This window comes from Dermacentor andersoni, chromosome 5, assembly GCF_023375885.2.
Source record: "Dermacentor andersoni chromosome 5, qqDerAnde1_hic_scaffold, whole genome shotgun sequence".
Lineage (NCBI taxonomy): Eukaryota > Metazoa > Arthropoda > Arachnida > Ixodida > Ixodidae > Dermacentor > Dermacentor andersoni.
The window spans coordinates 63726676-63743299 of record NC_092818.1 but is presented as its reverse complement, the minus strand read 5'-3'; the positions used below and the strand labels follow the sequence as shown (position 1 = coordinate 63743299).

Genomic DNA, 16624 nt, shown 5'->3' with positions numbered 1-16624 from the left:
TGTTGGGGGACCACCAGGCGAGATGCTGCGACCTACAGCTTGAATGTGTCCGAAGGCTACCACATGGCAGCAGTAACTCAACATATGGAAACGCTGATCTATTAGTATATACAAGAACAATGGGTCACATTCTCATTAATTACAAAGATCACATTTCAAGATTACGTTTACAAAAATACGCTCTAATCAAAGTCACTTGAAGTTTCGACGAAGGGAACAGCTTCTGATGTTCCTCCCTCACGGCGGCTCTGATGGTCTCGCGCGTCTCGTCAGTGGCAATTGATTTCGTTGTCAGCGTGCAGCGGTTGATTTGCCAGTTCCGCATTACGAGTTTTTTCTTGAAGTTTGTGGTCTTACAACAATATACTTCCGTGGTCATGGGTGGATTTTGTATTATTCTGGCCAAAAGTGCTTGCTTCACACCACGCATGAGTATACGAGCTTTTTTCTCTAACATTTATTTCTTAGTTCGCGTGGAAGAAAAGACGAGTTATTTCTTCAATAAAGATAACGTTCTGGTTAGGTAGACGCACTCGTGCTTCCACTAAAACTACAGCTTTTTTTTTTTCGGGCAATGCTAGTGCAGATCCTCAAGAAGTAATTGCGGAAGAAGTGCCACGTTGTAAGGTTCGATTCGCGGTTCTTGAACCAAGTCCTCGCGGCATCTTTCGAGAGCAAGTATACATGGTGCAATTTATCCTCAGCATTCCGGTTGTTCAAGGCCTTGATTCTTTCAAAACTCTCGAGCCAAGTTTGCCGGTCTTCTGTCGAAGCTGCACGGAAGGTCGGTGGCTCCTAGGGCTTCTTCAGTACGATGGATTCAGGGAATGCTTTGTCCGTCTTTGTGGCAGTTGACTTGCTCACGATCTCCCTCGTCAGATCAGGAAGAATACTGTGTTCCAACCGCAATTGTGGTTGCCAGCCGATAGTACGCTGGTCCATGGTGACGTGCAGGATGTCCTTGCGTTACGAGCTTGGATCCAGGCTTTGCGGGTGCGTCCAGTACATGAATACAGAAGCTGCTCCACCAGATGTCAAGTTGTAGTGACCGTAAGAGAAACTATGTACGAAGAAGTTAACATTTATAGGGCAAACTTGTGCGCACAAAATCAAGTGACACTGTCGCAGTACCGATGTGACGACGCACCGACGAATACGAAGGCCGCAAAGGCGCGAGCGGAGCGAGCGTTTGGCTGTTGGAAAAATAAAGCAGTTGTTCTTGCATTTAAACAAGGCATTTTTTAACGTGCATTTCAGCAGCGTTTTTTTTCCTGCTCCCCCAGAAACTGAATGCTAACGCAATACCAGACATAGTCACCGTGACATGAGTTCTGGCGCAGTTTTTCCAAAAAATGCTTTTCCTCCTTGGCCTCCTGCACTGACCGAAGTGGTTGTAGAGTTTCGTGTAACAGTGGCACATACCCACTTGCACATTCCCAACTGCTGCCATCGACATCAAACATGGTAATTGAAGTGTGGCACATGCCTATTTTCACGTGCTCAATGACCGAAGCTCGGGCGAAACAGAATAATTGAAGGGTGGCTCTTAAGCACTCGGACCTAAACAGTAACACAAGTTGCTGTGAAACGAATTGAGTGATGTCATAAAAGTGCACAGTATACGCAGTGACACATGCTCAGTTTACCGAGTCGGTCTCAGAGTCATCGAAGATCAGCAAACACCTATTGCCATATAACCACTGACCCAAGTTAGCACCCGCTTCATTGAAGGGCTGCACACAAGCCATGTAGCACATATCCAGTGCTTCAAGTTGATGTCAAAGAGGTTCGTCAAGCAGCGGCACATACGCAATGCCACATATCCAGCGACTCAAGTTGGCAGGAAACGGTTAGGGACATAGATCCTCGGACAGCCCTCGAAAAGCGGGTGAAGTACTGGGAAAATGGTAATCGCATTAAAACCGTTTCAACCCATCTCTCTAGCCCACCCGTCAGGTAGCCGCCTACAACTGACACCTCGATTTCCAACTTCACGTCGAAGTGTGGCGATAGAATAAATATTCGGATGCTACAATGCTTTATTTTGCCATTCGCATCAGCCATTGGCCGCGTGTCAGCCTTCCGTGCAGTCGAAGTTTCTGCCGAGATGAGTCGTCATCCAGCTGATCGCGAAAACGGAAGCGTGCAAATGGGAGTACACTCGCTCAGCTCCCGTTTCCATTTCGCATCTTAGTGAACTTTCGGTACATGTGACGTTCGAACATAATAATGAGATCGTGCGTTTGTCGCGATACCTATAGGGCAGCCACAAAGTCGCTCGATAGAAATGGCACCACCGGCCTTGACTGCCGGGAAACTCGCCTCTTGCACGGAGCCTGCCCCTACCACGGCTGCTCGTGTAATAGGTTGTGATATCTGTAGATTGAATAATGATGTGCAGTTGCGGCAATCAGCCATTAGGAGGTATATTCAAGATCTAAATATTGGAGGTGCACTGCAATGTCACTGCCTCCTATTTCGTCATAGAAATAACTATCTCCAAGGTTTTAAAGACAACAAGGAACTAGCAATTAGTCTTCAAACAAAAATCTTCTTTGGGAGAAAGCCAGATTGGGTACGGGATGCTCGCAGTTTTTTTTTTTTTTAGTAAATTCCAAGGAAGCACTCTATCCGTAGGTGCCTCACGGGAAATAAGTATAACGCTTATGTGGAGCTTTCTAAAGGCATGCGGTGTATATAATAAATGGAGCAGAGCAACTAAAACAACACGCACACTTGCACGTAAAAATAGGCTGCTGATCCCGTGTACGGTTGAAATTGATCTAAGCAACGCTCTGATGAGACAAAGCAAGACAACGCACCACGAAGAAAATGACCAATGCGTCCTGTACTTCCTCGGAAAGACCACCAAAAGCGAACGCCTTACAAAAAGCAGAGGTACGTCCTATTCAGGGGCGATATTCTCGAGCGATGGCCCCTGTTGATGCGTCACCTTCGAGACATATCCCGGAAAAGACATCTTCATCGAGAGAGTGCTGATGAAGACGAAATGGTGATACTATCTGCAACCATTCAGGGATCGCCGCTCATCGCCTTGGAAAGGCCAAGCCGTACATAGCAGGCACAGAAGAGCAGAGAAAGAAAGCAGACGTGGACACAAAACCCTTGGCTGTCAGATGCGGGCAGTCTGCGCATTTACAAATTGCACAACATCCCCGCATCTTCGAAGAGCGTTAGCAGGTGCTTGAAGGCGGAGCTGTCGAGGGAACAGCCGGGCGGTTGTTCTAACAGCTGGCTCGCCAGATATTCTGCGCTCCGACCGAACAGCTTGACGAGCAGCCGGAGGCGAAGTTCTTGGCCCGGTCGAACTGTAGAGTAAGTCTAGCGAGAAATAGAACCACGTGCGAGCATCAGTCAAAGAGTGAAAGAAGATGCAGGGTGGAATGGGAGTTCAAACTGGTAGCGCGGGCTGAAATCTTACACGGGCAGCTTCGAATTTCAGCCGAAGATTGTAATTCCAACTCTCACACGACTGCCTTCCCTTTAACTTTTGCGCTTGCTGGGCTCCCTCTACTCTCCACAAGGTCGTCGGGCAATGAAAGCTGCATTTGCTCATAGAGACATGCCACAAAAAGTGATCAGGACGGCATGTTTACCCAGGGGGATGTTTGGAAACTAAGCTTGGCTTTTATAATTTCAGGTTGCAAGCCCTCTGTGCCTTTGCAATTTGATACATGTACTTTTTTTGTTCATGTCTTTACCGTTGTTTTACTTTCCCTCTTGTCAACGCAGTACTGCTCAGTATGAAAGCACGTGTTCTTTGTTTGTGTTTTGGCAGCCATGGCACTACGACCTACCTTACTCTAGCCAACCTCCTGGCTCCAGCATAATTGCCCTCCTCGAGTGCGAAACACCGGAGCAAGAGTAAGTATTCTCATTAGGTTCTAATTGTGAAATACAGCTGCCACAAATTCGCGCCAGAAATTAAATGCAGCGCTGCCAAATGGCCTGTATCAATTCATTATGGGGAATTGTACAGGTGCCAGTGTTATTTTTGGTTGTAGCGAGTCAGTGAAAACATTTTCTTCTGGTGGAAACATTTTACTATTGCCGGCTCCCTCGCAGTAAGAACCCAAGAATGTGTTTTTTTTTTGTTTGTTTTTTTGCGGGATTGTGCACAACATTCACAGCAGCTCAACGGGTTCGCCCTGACTACTACGCGCCGCGTCGTAGACGGGGATACAGTACATCTAATGCATACGGTAATGGAATGTCGCGTTTCATTGATGAGGACATTAGCAAAACAGCTGCGACGAGGTGCGGTATTAACGCGTATTTACAATGCCCGTCTGACATTCATGTGAGTCATTGCTGCATTTGCATCGTTCATTATTCCTTCCACTCTCACTACGCTTTTCCGTCTGTTTCTTACACTGAACACTGACTGTAGTCACCGTATTTCTTCGCGGTCAAATAACAAGAAATAGAGTGGCTGGTCAAATCTAGACAAAGCTGTGACGTCCACAGCAAGAGGTCACAGTGGCTTCAGTAAACTAAAGGGCACAGTGCACTTTATGCGATTGAAATTTTACACTTGGCACAATTACGCCAGAAATTGCTCATCACTGACACTGTTTTTACTTTACGTATCATAGTAGGATCGCGGTAAACGGAAATTACCTAAACAAAAGCAGCGTTTAAATGAAACATCCTTAAAGTCGGTTTGTTTGCCCTTAAAACAATGTAGAAAGTATCACTAGATGGAACCATATTTTTCGGAAGTACGGGTGATCACTCCTATTCAAAGGTGATTCAAATAAACTATCAGCATCATCACCATTAATACGGGACTGACATGCTCTATCCAGTCGAAAAACCATCAAGCAACTGACCTAAGCGCAAGACGGAATTTCCGCAATGCAGCCTATTGATGTAGATTAGTTGGTGTTAACTGTCTAAAGTAGGATTGATGGCGTTGCTGCGTCGTTTTGCGTTTGTTGGTGTCAGTCTCTTGGTGGCGGTTTCTTTCTCCTGTGGCAATGCTAGCGACATTGCCAGCTATTATGCTTAGCCAGGAAGAATAAAGCCGGTAAACGTACTAAGTCATATTTCTCTTAGCCGTTTACATGAGCATAGGAGGGCTCTACAAAATGGCATAGCAGCCTCAGAACCACTGCTTGCTTTTAATGTAGAAGAAAAATGCTAGCTATTAGTGTAGAAGAAAAATACAACCTGAGGTAATTTTAATTAAAATAGGGGCAACGCAGAGACAAAGGATGAGGAAGGGTAAGTCCTGCTTTGCATTTTGTGTTAGCTTGTTTACTTGACTTTCTGTTTTATTTCTTTTAAGCTGTGTTATTGCTTTAATGACTGGAGTAATTTCCATGATTGGAGTAGTAATTGCTGAGACGATTTCTGAGAATAATGTGAAAGTTCGATCAAGCACCTCAAGGCATACGAATGAAAGTAAACATTTGCGGGTTTTACTGAGAGTAAGAGAATCTAAAAAATACCACATATGCACCTGGGGTGCTATGCTGGAGGCGCTGAGATTGGCGAAACTCGGTGTCTTCGCAAGAACAGGCGACGCCCAAAGAAAAAAAAATCAATTAATGGTACCAAGAGAAAGCTTCTCCCTCAGCACGCCTCCTGTTTTGTTGATTTATGTGCATTCACTGTGGGTGGCCATCTTTCCTTGGGCGGTGTCTTATAGGTGGTCAAGAAACTGGGGCTGACGTGATCGTACCATCGGTGCATGGTCGGTGCCTTCATTCACTTGTTTGTCGTTCCACCGAGTGCATTACATGCACAACCAAGTTATAAAATAATTGCATTTATTAAAATACCAGTAGTCCCTTTAATGTGGTTTACAAGCATTTTAGGGCTTAACAGATGTACACAGAAGTTATATTGACTAATTTTTTATTTATTACGTTTCGCGTTATTCCACGAGGGACCGCTCCCCCTCCACTTTCGTCTGGCTTTGCGCAGTTCGTTATGTGTTTGCGCTCGTATTTGCGAGCACAGATTGGTGTGCGCCTGGATTTCGCATTGGGCTTTCAACAGATCACTCGTTGCTCGCGCTAAAGTAAGGCTGCAAGGCCAAATGAGCGTCGGCAGAAATGGTTTTGCCGCGCACTTACCATGTAAGCACGCAGGAATGCCGGAAAGCACTCACACAAGCGAACGGACAGAAAACTACGCGTTATTCGCTTTTACGTTGTGAGCACCTTCATGCTGGGTAGCACCGAACGATGGCTTTTAACAACCGCAGGAAAGTGTATTCATACTGGGTAGCCTCGAGCGATCCATGGATTATAAGAAACGAAACAACTGGTAATTGCAGCGCTTGTGGCCTTTAATTAACCGCCGCCACATCCAAGTTACGTTGGGCGCCAGCAGCGGTGCAGTTACCCTGTACGCGCCGCAGACGAGGTGACTGTTCACTTTTAAAGCGAAAGCTTTACTACGCCAGCCAGCGAGCCATTTCGGCTCGTCGCGCCGTAAGCCGTATGCCGTGGCCGACGAACTACCTTGAGCCGCCGTTGCCTAGCAACGCCGCTGCCACGGATGGCACTGCCGTAGACGCCGCTGCCGTCGCCTCTCGCTCCACCAGATGTGCTCCGCTGGGCTAGAGGGAGAGGAGGTGTTGCCTCGCGGGGTGTATATATATGCGCTTCGCCTCAGTGTATTTAGTCGTTATGGAGAGCGCGAAAGTGGCGCATCAACTATAGAAAAAAGCCAAGAGAAAACGCGCTCAAGAGACGCCAGAAGAACGCGCCTCACGACTCGAGAAGCGTCGTAAGGAAGATGCGGCTAGAAGAAGTCGTCCTACGTCCTGGAGTGACTCTCCAACTGCGGAAGAGACCGGTTTGAGTTCTGAAGAGCGTCGGAATAAGATACTGCCTTAGTCGCTACCTAGCCTAGTTGTTACCTGAACAGTGTGTCTTGTCGCGTCTATACAATAGAGCTAAACCAAACGCTCAACCATAAGCTAACACCATAAGCGTAGCCATGCAGCTCTTGCATTTGCAGTTCAACTATGGTTAACCAAAGGGTAACCACAGGCAATTCTTTAACAATAAATTTATTTTTTTGCGTCTCAGTGCCCGTGATGAGGTCCGAAACGTTCAGGCTGCGGTTGACCGTCCTCCAATGCCGATTGAGGCTCGCCACGTAAGCCTCCACCAAATTTGGGATACAGTTGTATGCGGCCGATTCGAATCTGTGAATAATGGTCCCCGGTTTAATATTGGCTGCCATAATGGGCATAGCATCGCCGCGTAGGTGGACCTTGAAAGGTTGCAGTTTCCATTTGATCGCGCCGACCATGCCGAAAGCCCATGGTCCACGGGCTGCAACGCCGCCATAATTTGGCGCTTCAGCGTAACATTGTCGCTCGTCATTAGCGCCCTCGATTGTAATTTCGCTTGCCGTGTAGAAGGCGCTCGTCAATTTGCACTTCCATCCCGGAGCCATCTGATAGGGGTCGCGAAAGGAGCTCGTCCCGCTCGACCACACGGGTATAGAATTCCTCTAGTCGGTGATGGCGGGCTCCGACAGAGGAAGCAATTGTCGCTAGTCCACAGCCGCAAGTGTCCGCTTTTAACGCGACAGTGTTAAGGAGCTCGTGTCGCAGAAAAGCCGGTGTCATCGGTGTCGGCAGCGTTGGCCGTGAGCAATAAATCCCGGAAGGCGCTTCATAAAGAAAAAACAACTTGCAAGATGAGTTGGGTGGGAATCGAACCAGGGACTCCGGAATGTGAGACGGACATGCTACCACTGAGCCACGAGTTCGATGATTCGAAACGTGACAAAAGCGCCTCTAGTAAATGCGGTGTTGCCTTAGAAACTTCCCGTAGAAAGTTATACTGCGGTGTATATCGGTAATTATGAGCATGTAAATTACAGAAGTCGCAGTTACACGAGTAGCGAAGTACGTTTCCACTACATTTCTTCTGCGCTCTGCGCACACGCAGAGCCATTTTTCGGCAAACACAGAAGACCCCCTCCTCGATTTCTGCGGCGCTGCCCCGACACATGGCGCGCCGCTCGCCCACTTTTCGCCTTTCGGCCGTGCGGGCAATGGTGCGAGGTCCCCTTTACCCATGCGTGCCCCAATACCCTTGCGTTTAATAAGTTTTCTCGCTCTGTCCCCTTCCAACTTCCAGCGTGCGTCACTCGAACGCTCGTGCTCAGGTGGCGCGGCTCCTCTTTCCGCTCACAGCGCGATTCCTAGGTGCAGCGTCCGATGCAGGACGCCTCTGCCGTGATCGCTGCGCCGTAGCGCGTCTGATGGGAAAGCGTCCCCTGCGATGTGTTCCGAGCTGCTTCCGAGGAGTGATGCGTCTGCGTGCTGCTCCCAAGCGAGATAGAGGACGATCTCATCGAGGCGTCAGCCACATGATCGCGTCCGCCTTCACGGCACGTCGCGGCCCGGCTGTCCGTGCCGATCGCGATGTTTGGCTCGCGTAGATAGTTGGTCCCTCCGAGACACCGAGTTCTTTAGTTCGTTCCGCTTGCTCAGGCGCACATTTCGTTGCCGTACCGAACGCTGCGTTGCTCGGCGCTCACCGCGTGATTTGTTGGTGCAAAGTCCGATGTGGGGCGCCTCATAAGTTATCGCTGCGCTGTAGTGAATTGTCTTACACCCCTTGGCGGGTCGATGAGTGTTACACCCCTTGGTGGTGCGAACGGGGTGCGATAACGCTTTCGCGTTCCACTCTTGAAGGCGAAGCTTAAACGTTCTCCAATTTTTGCTCACGCAGTGCAGGTAAGCCAAATCACTTGCCGCCTGGAGACACAGACGGCACAGGCCGTACGGGGCTAAGGACTAAGCAACAACTTTCGCCTCTCTGCCCCTGCAGTGAACCGGTACCGTGTAACTTGCGACAACTGCTTTCGTCACCTGTTGCACCGGAAGGCAGCCCACCGCCTATACTTAGTCTTCCTATTGTTATGTCCAAGCGCGTAAAAGGGACGCGGGGATCAAGAAGAGAAGGGAAGAGAAAAACGCAGACTGTGCAGCGGCCATTCATGTTGTTCGTAGCCTGCCGTTCCTGCTCTTGCACGCCTAAATGAACCCCTTTTCCGCGTGCTTGTAACAAATTGGTGGAGGTGCGGGTTACACCTCGGAACCACGGAGCCTACGCTGCTACAACTTCGTCGAAGCCGTCGACTTGCCGGACTTCCGCCACCCTCACCTGACATGCCTGAATACGCCTGCCAGATTCCCGAAGGATCTGACGCGGCTTCAAGGCCAGCACCTGGTGTTCCGTGGCAATACTACCGGGTGCCACTCACTTTCGGAGGAAAAGCCGGAGAAGATGTCGACGAGTGGCTCACGAACTGCCGAAGGGTGAGCCGGTCTAACGGTTGGAACTCGACCGCACAGTTGTCCAATGTTGCGTTTTCCCCTACCGACACAGCGCTCGTCTGGTATGAGAATCACGAAAACACGCTCACTTCATGGGAGCTTTTCGTCCAGGAGCTCCGAGCGTGTTTTGGAGACTCTAGCGCAAGAAAGAAACGCGCTGACCAGACGCTTTCGCAAAGAGCTCACATTCCCGGCGAGACCTGTACGACTTATATCGAAGTGCTGAAACTGTGTAAAATAGTCAACTCCCAAATGTCTGAAGATGACAAATTTGGACATTTGTTGAACGGAATAGCCGAAGACGGCTCTACAATTTTTTCGATCGGCAAGGAAAGCTTGGATTCCGTGTCTGACGTCATTCGCCACTGCAGGACTTTTGAGACGCTGAAGATGTGACGGATAATACCGAAGTTTGGTCGCCTGAATAATGTCACAACGGTGGCAAGTGTAGACCTGAGCTCGTGTGTGGACCTTCCATCTCCAATACGGCAGATTGTTCGCGAAGAGTTGCTCCATCGAGAAGAGATCTACCGTTGCACACCCTGCATCACTGGTGCGTACCTACCACACGATATGTGAAACACGGCCGTTTCGACCGCATGGCAACCCACGATTCACTCAGCGACCGTCGAGTATAGGTCTACCCCACAAACGAGAGGGACCATAAGCTATCAAGATCATGACTACGACCAACGCCCTCGCCGCACGCACGCCTCCCGACGGCTCGTGCCTAGCCATGAATGTCACCTACTTGCTGGCTATGCAGTTGACAGCAACATGCGTGACTACGTGGAAGAACATCGAAATTTGCGGCATCTGCCGGTGTGTTTCCAATGCGGTGTCGCAGGCCGCATAGCGAGGTTTTGCAATCGTCACCCAACAGCGTGGAATGGTCGATCGGGGTCTTCAACAAGGACCATACCTCCTATGAGGACAACTCAGTAGCTGTACACTACCGCTTGGTCATCTGGCGTCCCTCCCGGCAACTATTGCTGGCAGAGAAGTTGTCGGAGCCGCTCGCCGGCATCTGACAGGAGTTTAACGCCACCGCCAACTTCTCGTGCACCGCGTTTACGTCAATCTCCATCGCCAGTGTGCCGCTCCTCGCCTTCACAACCGGAAAACTAGCTAGCGCGGCCGATTGGGGTGAGGTCGCTCGACACGTGCTATCGACAGAAATGCCCCTGCAGTTGCTATGATTAAGAACAAAGTACATGTATTTGTTGATGGTGTCCCTACAATGGCTTTAGTGGATACCGGAGCAGCAGTATCCGTAATGAGTCTCGGTTTTAAATGTCGGTTAAGGCGGAAGCTTGTATTTCCGTGGGACGAGGCTGCAACGTTTTGTGGAGTGAGCAGCGAGCCGTGGCGCCCTGTTTGTGTGTGCACTGCTGAAGTATCCTTGGCGGGTGGAGTTTTCGCGACGGAGTTTGTAGTTATTCCCCGATCGACGGACGAAGTGATTTTGGGCATCGACTTTTTTGCGGCTGTGTGGTGCGACCGTTGATTGTTGCACGGGGCAAGTTTGCGTCGATGGCCATGTTTCATCCGCGCTCTTAGAGGAGACTTGCAGTCAAGGTGAACTTTGTGTGTCTGCAGATACTGTTGTGCCTGCGTCCACCTCTGTGTGCGTGCCCGTTGTATGCCGCGGTGAAGTTCCAGACAGTTTCGATGCCTCCGTAGAGCCAATGCATCTAAATTGTGTGAAGAAGAACGTTTTTGTCCCTCATTGTGTAGTATCCATAGGCAACGGGCGTGCTGGCTTGTGGAAGGCCAACTACTCGGCAGAATCCGTCCTGCTTCCAGACGGCTTGAAACTCGCCTACTTTACAGAATGCACGTCTTCGTCCGTAGCCGTACTAACAGCTGACCCGTCGTGTGAACCTGCTGACCTTCACCACGTCTCAGACAAAAAGCTTCTGTCGATGATAAACAAGTCGCTCAGTAGAAGGGAGCGCCATACCTTGGTGGATATGCTTTCTAAGCATCTGTCAGTGTTTGACTTTGCGCAGCCGGACAAAGCGTTCTCGATTCTCGAGTCACGAACACGCCATACTATCGATACGGGATCTGCGCGCCCGATCAGGCAAAAGCCTTATCGCGTGTCGCCTAACGAGCGCAAGATAATCGGGGAACAAGTGAGTGATATGATGAAAAATGGGATAATACAAGAGTCCTCGAGTCCTTGGGCAGCTCCGGTCATACTCGTAGAAAGAAAGACGGTAACTGGAGATTTTGCGTCGATTATCGAAGATTAAATGCCGTGACTAAGAAGGATGTCTACCCGCTGCCCCGGATTGATGATGCAATTGATTGCCTTCATTCGGCCTCTTATTTTTCTTCAGTGGACCTGCGCTCAGTATATTGGCAAATCCCGATAGACCCGGCAGACAAGGAGAAAACAGCCTTCATAACCCCGGATGGATTATTTGAATTCAATATGATGCCATTTGGGTTCTGCAACGCTCCAGCAACCTTTGAAAGGTTCATGGACACCATTCTGCGTGGGTTAAAATGGAACATCTGTATGTTCTATCTTGACGACGTTGCTATATACGGGCGCACATTCAATCAGCACAATACGCGCCGCGATATTGTCCTCGACTGCATCAAAAACGCTGGCCTGGTTCTGAAATCCAAGAAATGTGAGTTTGGTGACCGTCAAACCCTTGTGCTGGGTCATCTTGTTGACAAAGACGGTATCCGGTCTGATCCCCTCAAGACGGAAGCTGTTGAGGCATTCAGTGCACCGCAGTCAGTGAAGCAGCTTTGTAGTTTTCTGGGTCTTTGCTATTACTTTCGCCGATTTATTCCTGGTTTTGATGACGTCGCGTATCCTCTGACGAATCTGCTACATAAAGACGCACGGTTTGAGCGGACACCCGAGTGCGAGTCTGGATTTCGTCAGTTGAAGTTCCTGCTGTGCTCCCGGCCTATCCTTCGCCACTTCAATCCTACTGCGCCGACAGAAATCCCCACAGATGCTAGTGGCGTCGGTCTGGGTGCCGTCTTGGTCCAACGTTATGACGACCATGAGCCCGTGATTGCTCACGCAAGCCGCTCATTAAGCAAACCTGAACGAAATTACATGGTGACAGAGCATGAATGCCTCGCTGTAATCTTTGCAGTTCAGCGATTTCGCTCGTACTTGTACGGACGCCCATTCCTAGTCGTCACAGACCACCATTCCCTGTGCTGCCTTGTGAACCTTCGCGACCCTTGTGGTCGCCTTGCGCGCTGGGCTTTGAGGTTGCAGGAATATAGCACACTGTTTCCTACAAGAGTGGCCGAAAACATGCTGATGCAGACTGCCTTTTTCGCATGCCGCTTACCACGACGGACTGCGACGCAGATGATTTTGATCATCTCGTCGCTTCTGTGACATCCGCTTTTCCAGATATCGATGCGTTCAAAGCAGAACAACGGGCAGACACGAAATTGGAGCCACTCTTCACTTCTGCCCATTCAAGTGCAACAAGCAGCTTCTGGTTACGCGACGGGCTCCTGTACAAAAGGAACTACTCAAGCACGTGTGCACGCTTGCTTCTAGTGGTGCCGGAGCGTCTCCGTCCAGCAATCCTTCAGGCTATGCACGATGTCCCTACCTCCGGTCACTTAGGCACTGTGGGCACCCTTTATCGCATTGAAGAACGCTTTTACTGGCCCCGAATGCGTCATTCGGTTGAGTTGTATGCCGCCAGCTACATACAGTGCCAACGTCGGAAACGCCCAACCACTGCCCCATCTGGTCTCCTTCAACCGGTGCCGCCTCGCAGCTCACCCTTTCGGCAAGTTGGAATTGATTTGTAAGGCCCTTTTCCAAAGTCATCTAAGGGGAACCGCTGGATAATTGTCTGCGGCGACTATTTCACACGCTATTGCGAGATGGCGGCTATACCATCAGCCACTGCCACCGAACTGTCGCTCTTCTTACTTCACGCTATTGTTCTGCGACATGGACCACCTGGTGTTATTATAAGCGACCGGGGACATCAATTCACGGCGGATATCGTGGAAGAGCTTGTGCGTTTATGTAACTCGCACCTCAGGCACTCGACGCCGTATCATCCGCAAACGAACGCCCTCACTGAGCGCACTAATCGAACAATCACCAATATGCTTTCCATGTATGTTGCGTCCGATCACAAGAATTGGGATGAAGTTCTACCGTTTATTACTTACGCCTACAACATCGCCAAGCACGAGACAACCGGCTACAGCCCCTTCTTCCTTCTATATGCTCGGCCGCCCCGGTATACGCTCGATACTGTCCTCCCTTTTTATCACCCCGATAATCCTACGGCGGCCGATACGCTATGCCTCGCTGAAGAGGCTCGGAGACTTGCGCGTCTGCAGACTTTGGCATCACAAGAAAACACCAAAGCCCGCTACGACGCACGACATCGGCCTGTTACATATCACCCTGGTGATCTCGTTTGGCTTTGGACTCCCACAAGGAAGCGCGGTTTGTGCCAAAAGATTCTGGTAAACTACGATGGACCGTATATTGCCATCGACAAAGTCAGCGAAGTGAACTATACTCTCGCGCGCCTCACGAACACTGGTAGACGTTCTGCTAGGACACAAGTCGCGCATGTCGCACGGTTGAAATCATGCACGCCACGACAAGCTAGTTGACTCGCCCAGTGGGCTTTGTCTGCGAGGAGAGGTATATGTTACGTCCAAGCGCGTAAAAGGGACGCGGGGACCAAGACGAGAAGAGAAGAGAAATACAAAGACTGTGCAGCGGCCATTCCTGTTGTTCGTAGCCTGCCGTTCCTGCTCTCGCACGCCTAAATAAACCCCTTTTCCCCGTGCTTGTAACACTATATAATGTGACCACTTTGGAGGTTGTTTGGTCCAGGTTGAATCCCACGTCCTTGCAGGTGCCCCAGTACCTCGATGACGCCGACAGACTTGGCCTGGAGCTCCGTTGTGATAGACGCACAGCACTTGAATCCGGAGGGAACCGAAGCCATCGCACGAACTCTTCCTCTGCAGCCTAATCAAACCAATCTGTGCTCCTAAAGAGTAATTTACCCGCCAAGCTGTCTCCACGGACGAGAGTCTCCGCCTAAGTCGTCGCACAGCCAGCGCACCGACGTTTCGAAAGGCCAAATTGACGCTGAAACTCTACGCCGGTCATGTAGGTGATCGGGTCGATGCAGTCATAATGACGCTTGCTGCCGCTGGATGCGCTGACACAGGCTCCTGCTGCCACCGTCATATTCCCGAGTTCAACTTGGGAGGGTTTCGCGATGTACGAGTTTGGAACGAGTTCGCCTATCAATAAAAACATTAGGTGAGGCCCCACGCGGGACATTTAACCCTTGTGCGCACACCCATCACGATTCGTCCGCGCCGAACTTATTTTTCGGCAACAGCGGAACGGTACTCAGCTGAGAGGCTTCAACAACCTTGATCGGCAAAATGGAACGAGCACAACGCTATGTCATCGGTGTTGTACTGAGCGCCACTATTAGTTAATCGCCGGAGCCATCCCGCGGCGCTGTGTTGCTATTTCCCTAAAGAACAGGGAATGTTCAGATCATTGTAAAGAACAACTTAATCAAGAATAGCACTGCATCGCCCCTAGCGGCTGTTCACCTCATGAACTCCCTCGTGCATGGGACCCTCTAGAACGTATTCGCTCGTAAGCTTTAACCTCACTCTCGCCACTCACGGCAAAAAGTCCAAAATTTAATAATCTCCTCGATATCCTTCTGTCATCAGAAAATTGTAACACTGAAAATGAAAAAATGCATATGTTGAGAAACAAAATGTTACTTTATTGTTGTATTTTAACATATTCCATTAAGGGATAGTGTAGACGCAAGAATACGCCGCATGCGCCCTTTTCCCATGCGACGGAAGGTAGAAAGATAATGCTCCAAAGAACAGCAGCAATACTTTGGTTTCGGTGAGTTGATTCATAGCTATTCAAAAGGTGTAGCACAGCAGGGACGGAGACAAAGGAACACAAATCACATAACAAGCGCTGTCAAAATTGGGTTTTTTTTGTGCACGGAAACCAGCCTATTAATGCCTAAATGCGTTGCATGTAACGCCACAGTTAACACAGATATTGTCATACATGATGACCCAGAAACAAGATAACGCAAATGATTAAGAGGATCCTACTAAACTCACAGAAACAGTAAGATAAAATATGTAAAAATAGTAAAAGATATCTATAGCGGCTCCACAGCCACCGTAGTCCTCCACAAAGAAAGCAACAAAATCCCAATAAAGAAAGGCGTCAGGCAGGGAGATACGATCTCTCCAATGCTATTCACAGCGTGTTTACAGGAGGTATTCAGAGACCTGGATTGGGAAGAATTGGGGATAAGAGTTAATGGAGAATACCTTAGTAACTTGCGATTCACTGATGATATTGCCTTGCTTAGTAACTCAGGGGACCAACTGCAATGCATGCTCACTTACCTGGAGAGGCAAAGCCTGAGGGTGCGTCTAAAAATTAATCTCCAGAAAACTAAAGTAATGTTTAACAGTCTCAGAAGAGAACAGCAGTTTACGATAGGTAGTGAGGCACTGGAAGTGGTAAGGGAATACATCTACTTAGGACAGGTAGTGACTGCGGATCCGGATCATGAGACTGAAATAATCAGAAGAATAAGAATGGGCTGGGGTGCGTTTGGCAGGCATTCGCAGATCATGAACAGCAGGTTGCCATTATCCCTCAAGAGAAAAGTTTATAACAGCTGTGTCTTACCAGTACTCACGTACGGGGCAGAAACCTGGAGGCTTACGAAAAGGGTTCTACTTAAATTGAGGACGAGGCAACGAGCTATGGAAAGAAGAATGATAGGTGTAACGTTAAAGGATAAGAAAAGAGCAGGTTGGGTGAGGGAACAAACGCGAGTTAATGATATCTTGGTTGAAATCAAGAAAAAGAAATGGGCATGGGCAGGACACGTAATGAGGAGGGAAGATAACCGATGGCCATTAAGAGTTACGGAATAGATTCCAAGGGAAGGGAAGCGTAGCAGAGGGCGGCAGAAAGTTAGGTGGGTGGATGAGATTAAGAAGTTTGCAGGGACAACATGGCCACAGTTAGCACATGATCGGGGTAGTTGGAGAAGTATGGGAGAGGCCTTTGCCCTGCAGTGGGCGTAACCAGGCTGATGATGATGATGATGATGTTAACTGAACTTTGTTTACAATCTCCACGTGTCTCAATGCTTAAGGTTAAGGCGAAGTCACTATGCAAAAGAATAAAGATCGCCGCCCGAGCACTCCGTACTGATGGTTAATCAGCGAAGTTGA

At 49.3% G+C, this 16624-nt stretch overlaps 1 protein-coding gene across 5 annotated transcripts in view; it reads left to right on the top strand.

Annotated features, from left to right (window-relative positions):
• The window catches only part of LOC129384989 (uncharacterized), a 186831-nt gene that overhangs the window by 137776 nt on the left and 32431 nt on the right, over positions 1-16624 (top strand). For all 5 annotated transcript variants that reach the window (XM_055070756.2, XM_055070755.2, XM_055070753.2 and 2 more), the window contains one exon: positions 3800-3885. In XM_055070756.2, coding sequence (XP_054926731.1) covers positions 3800-3885 — 86 coding nt within the window. The remainder of the gene's footprint in view (positions 1-3799; positions 3886-16624) is intronic.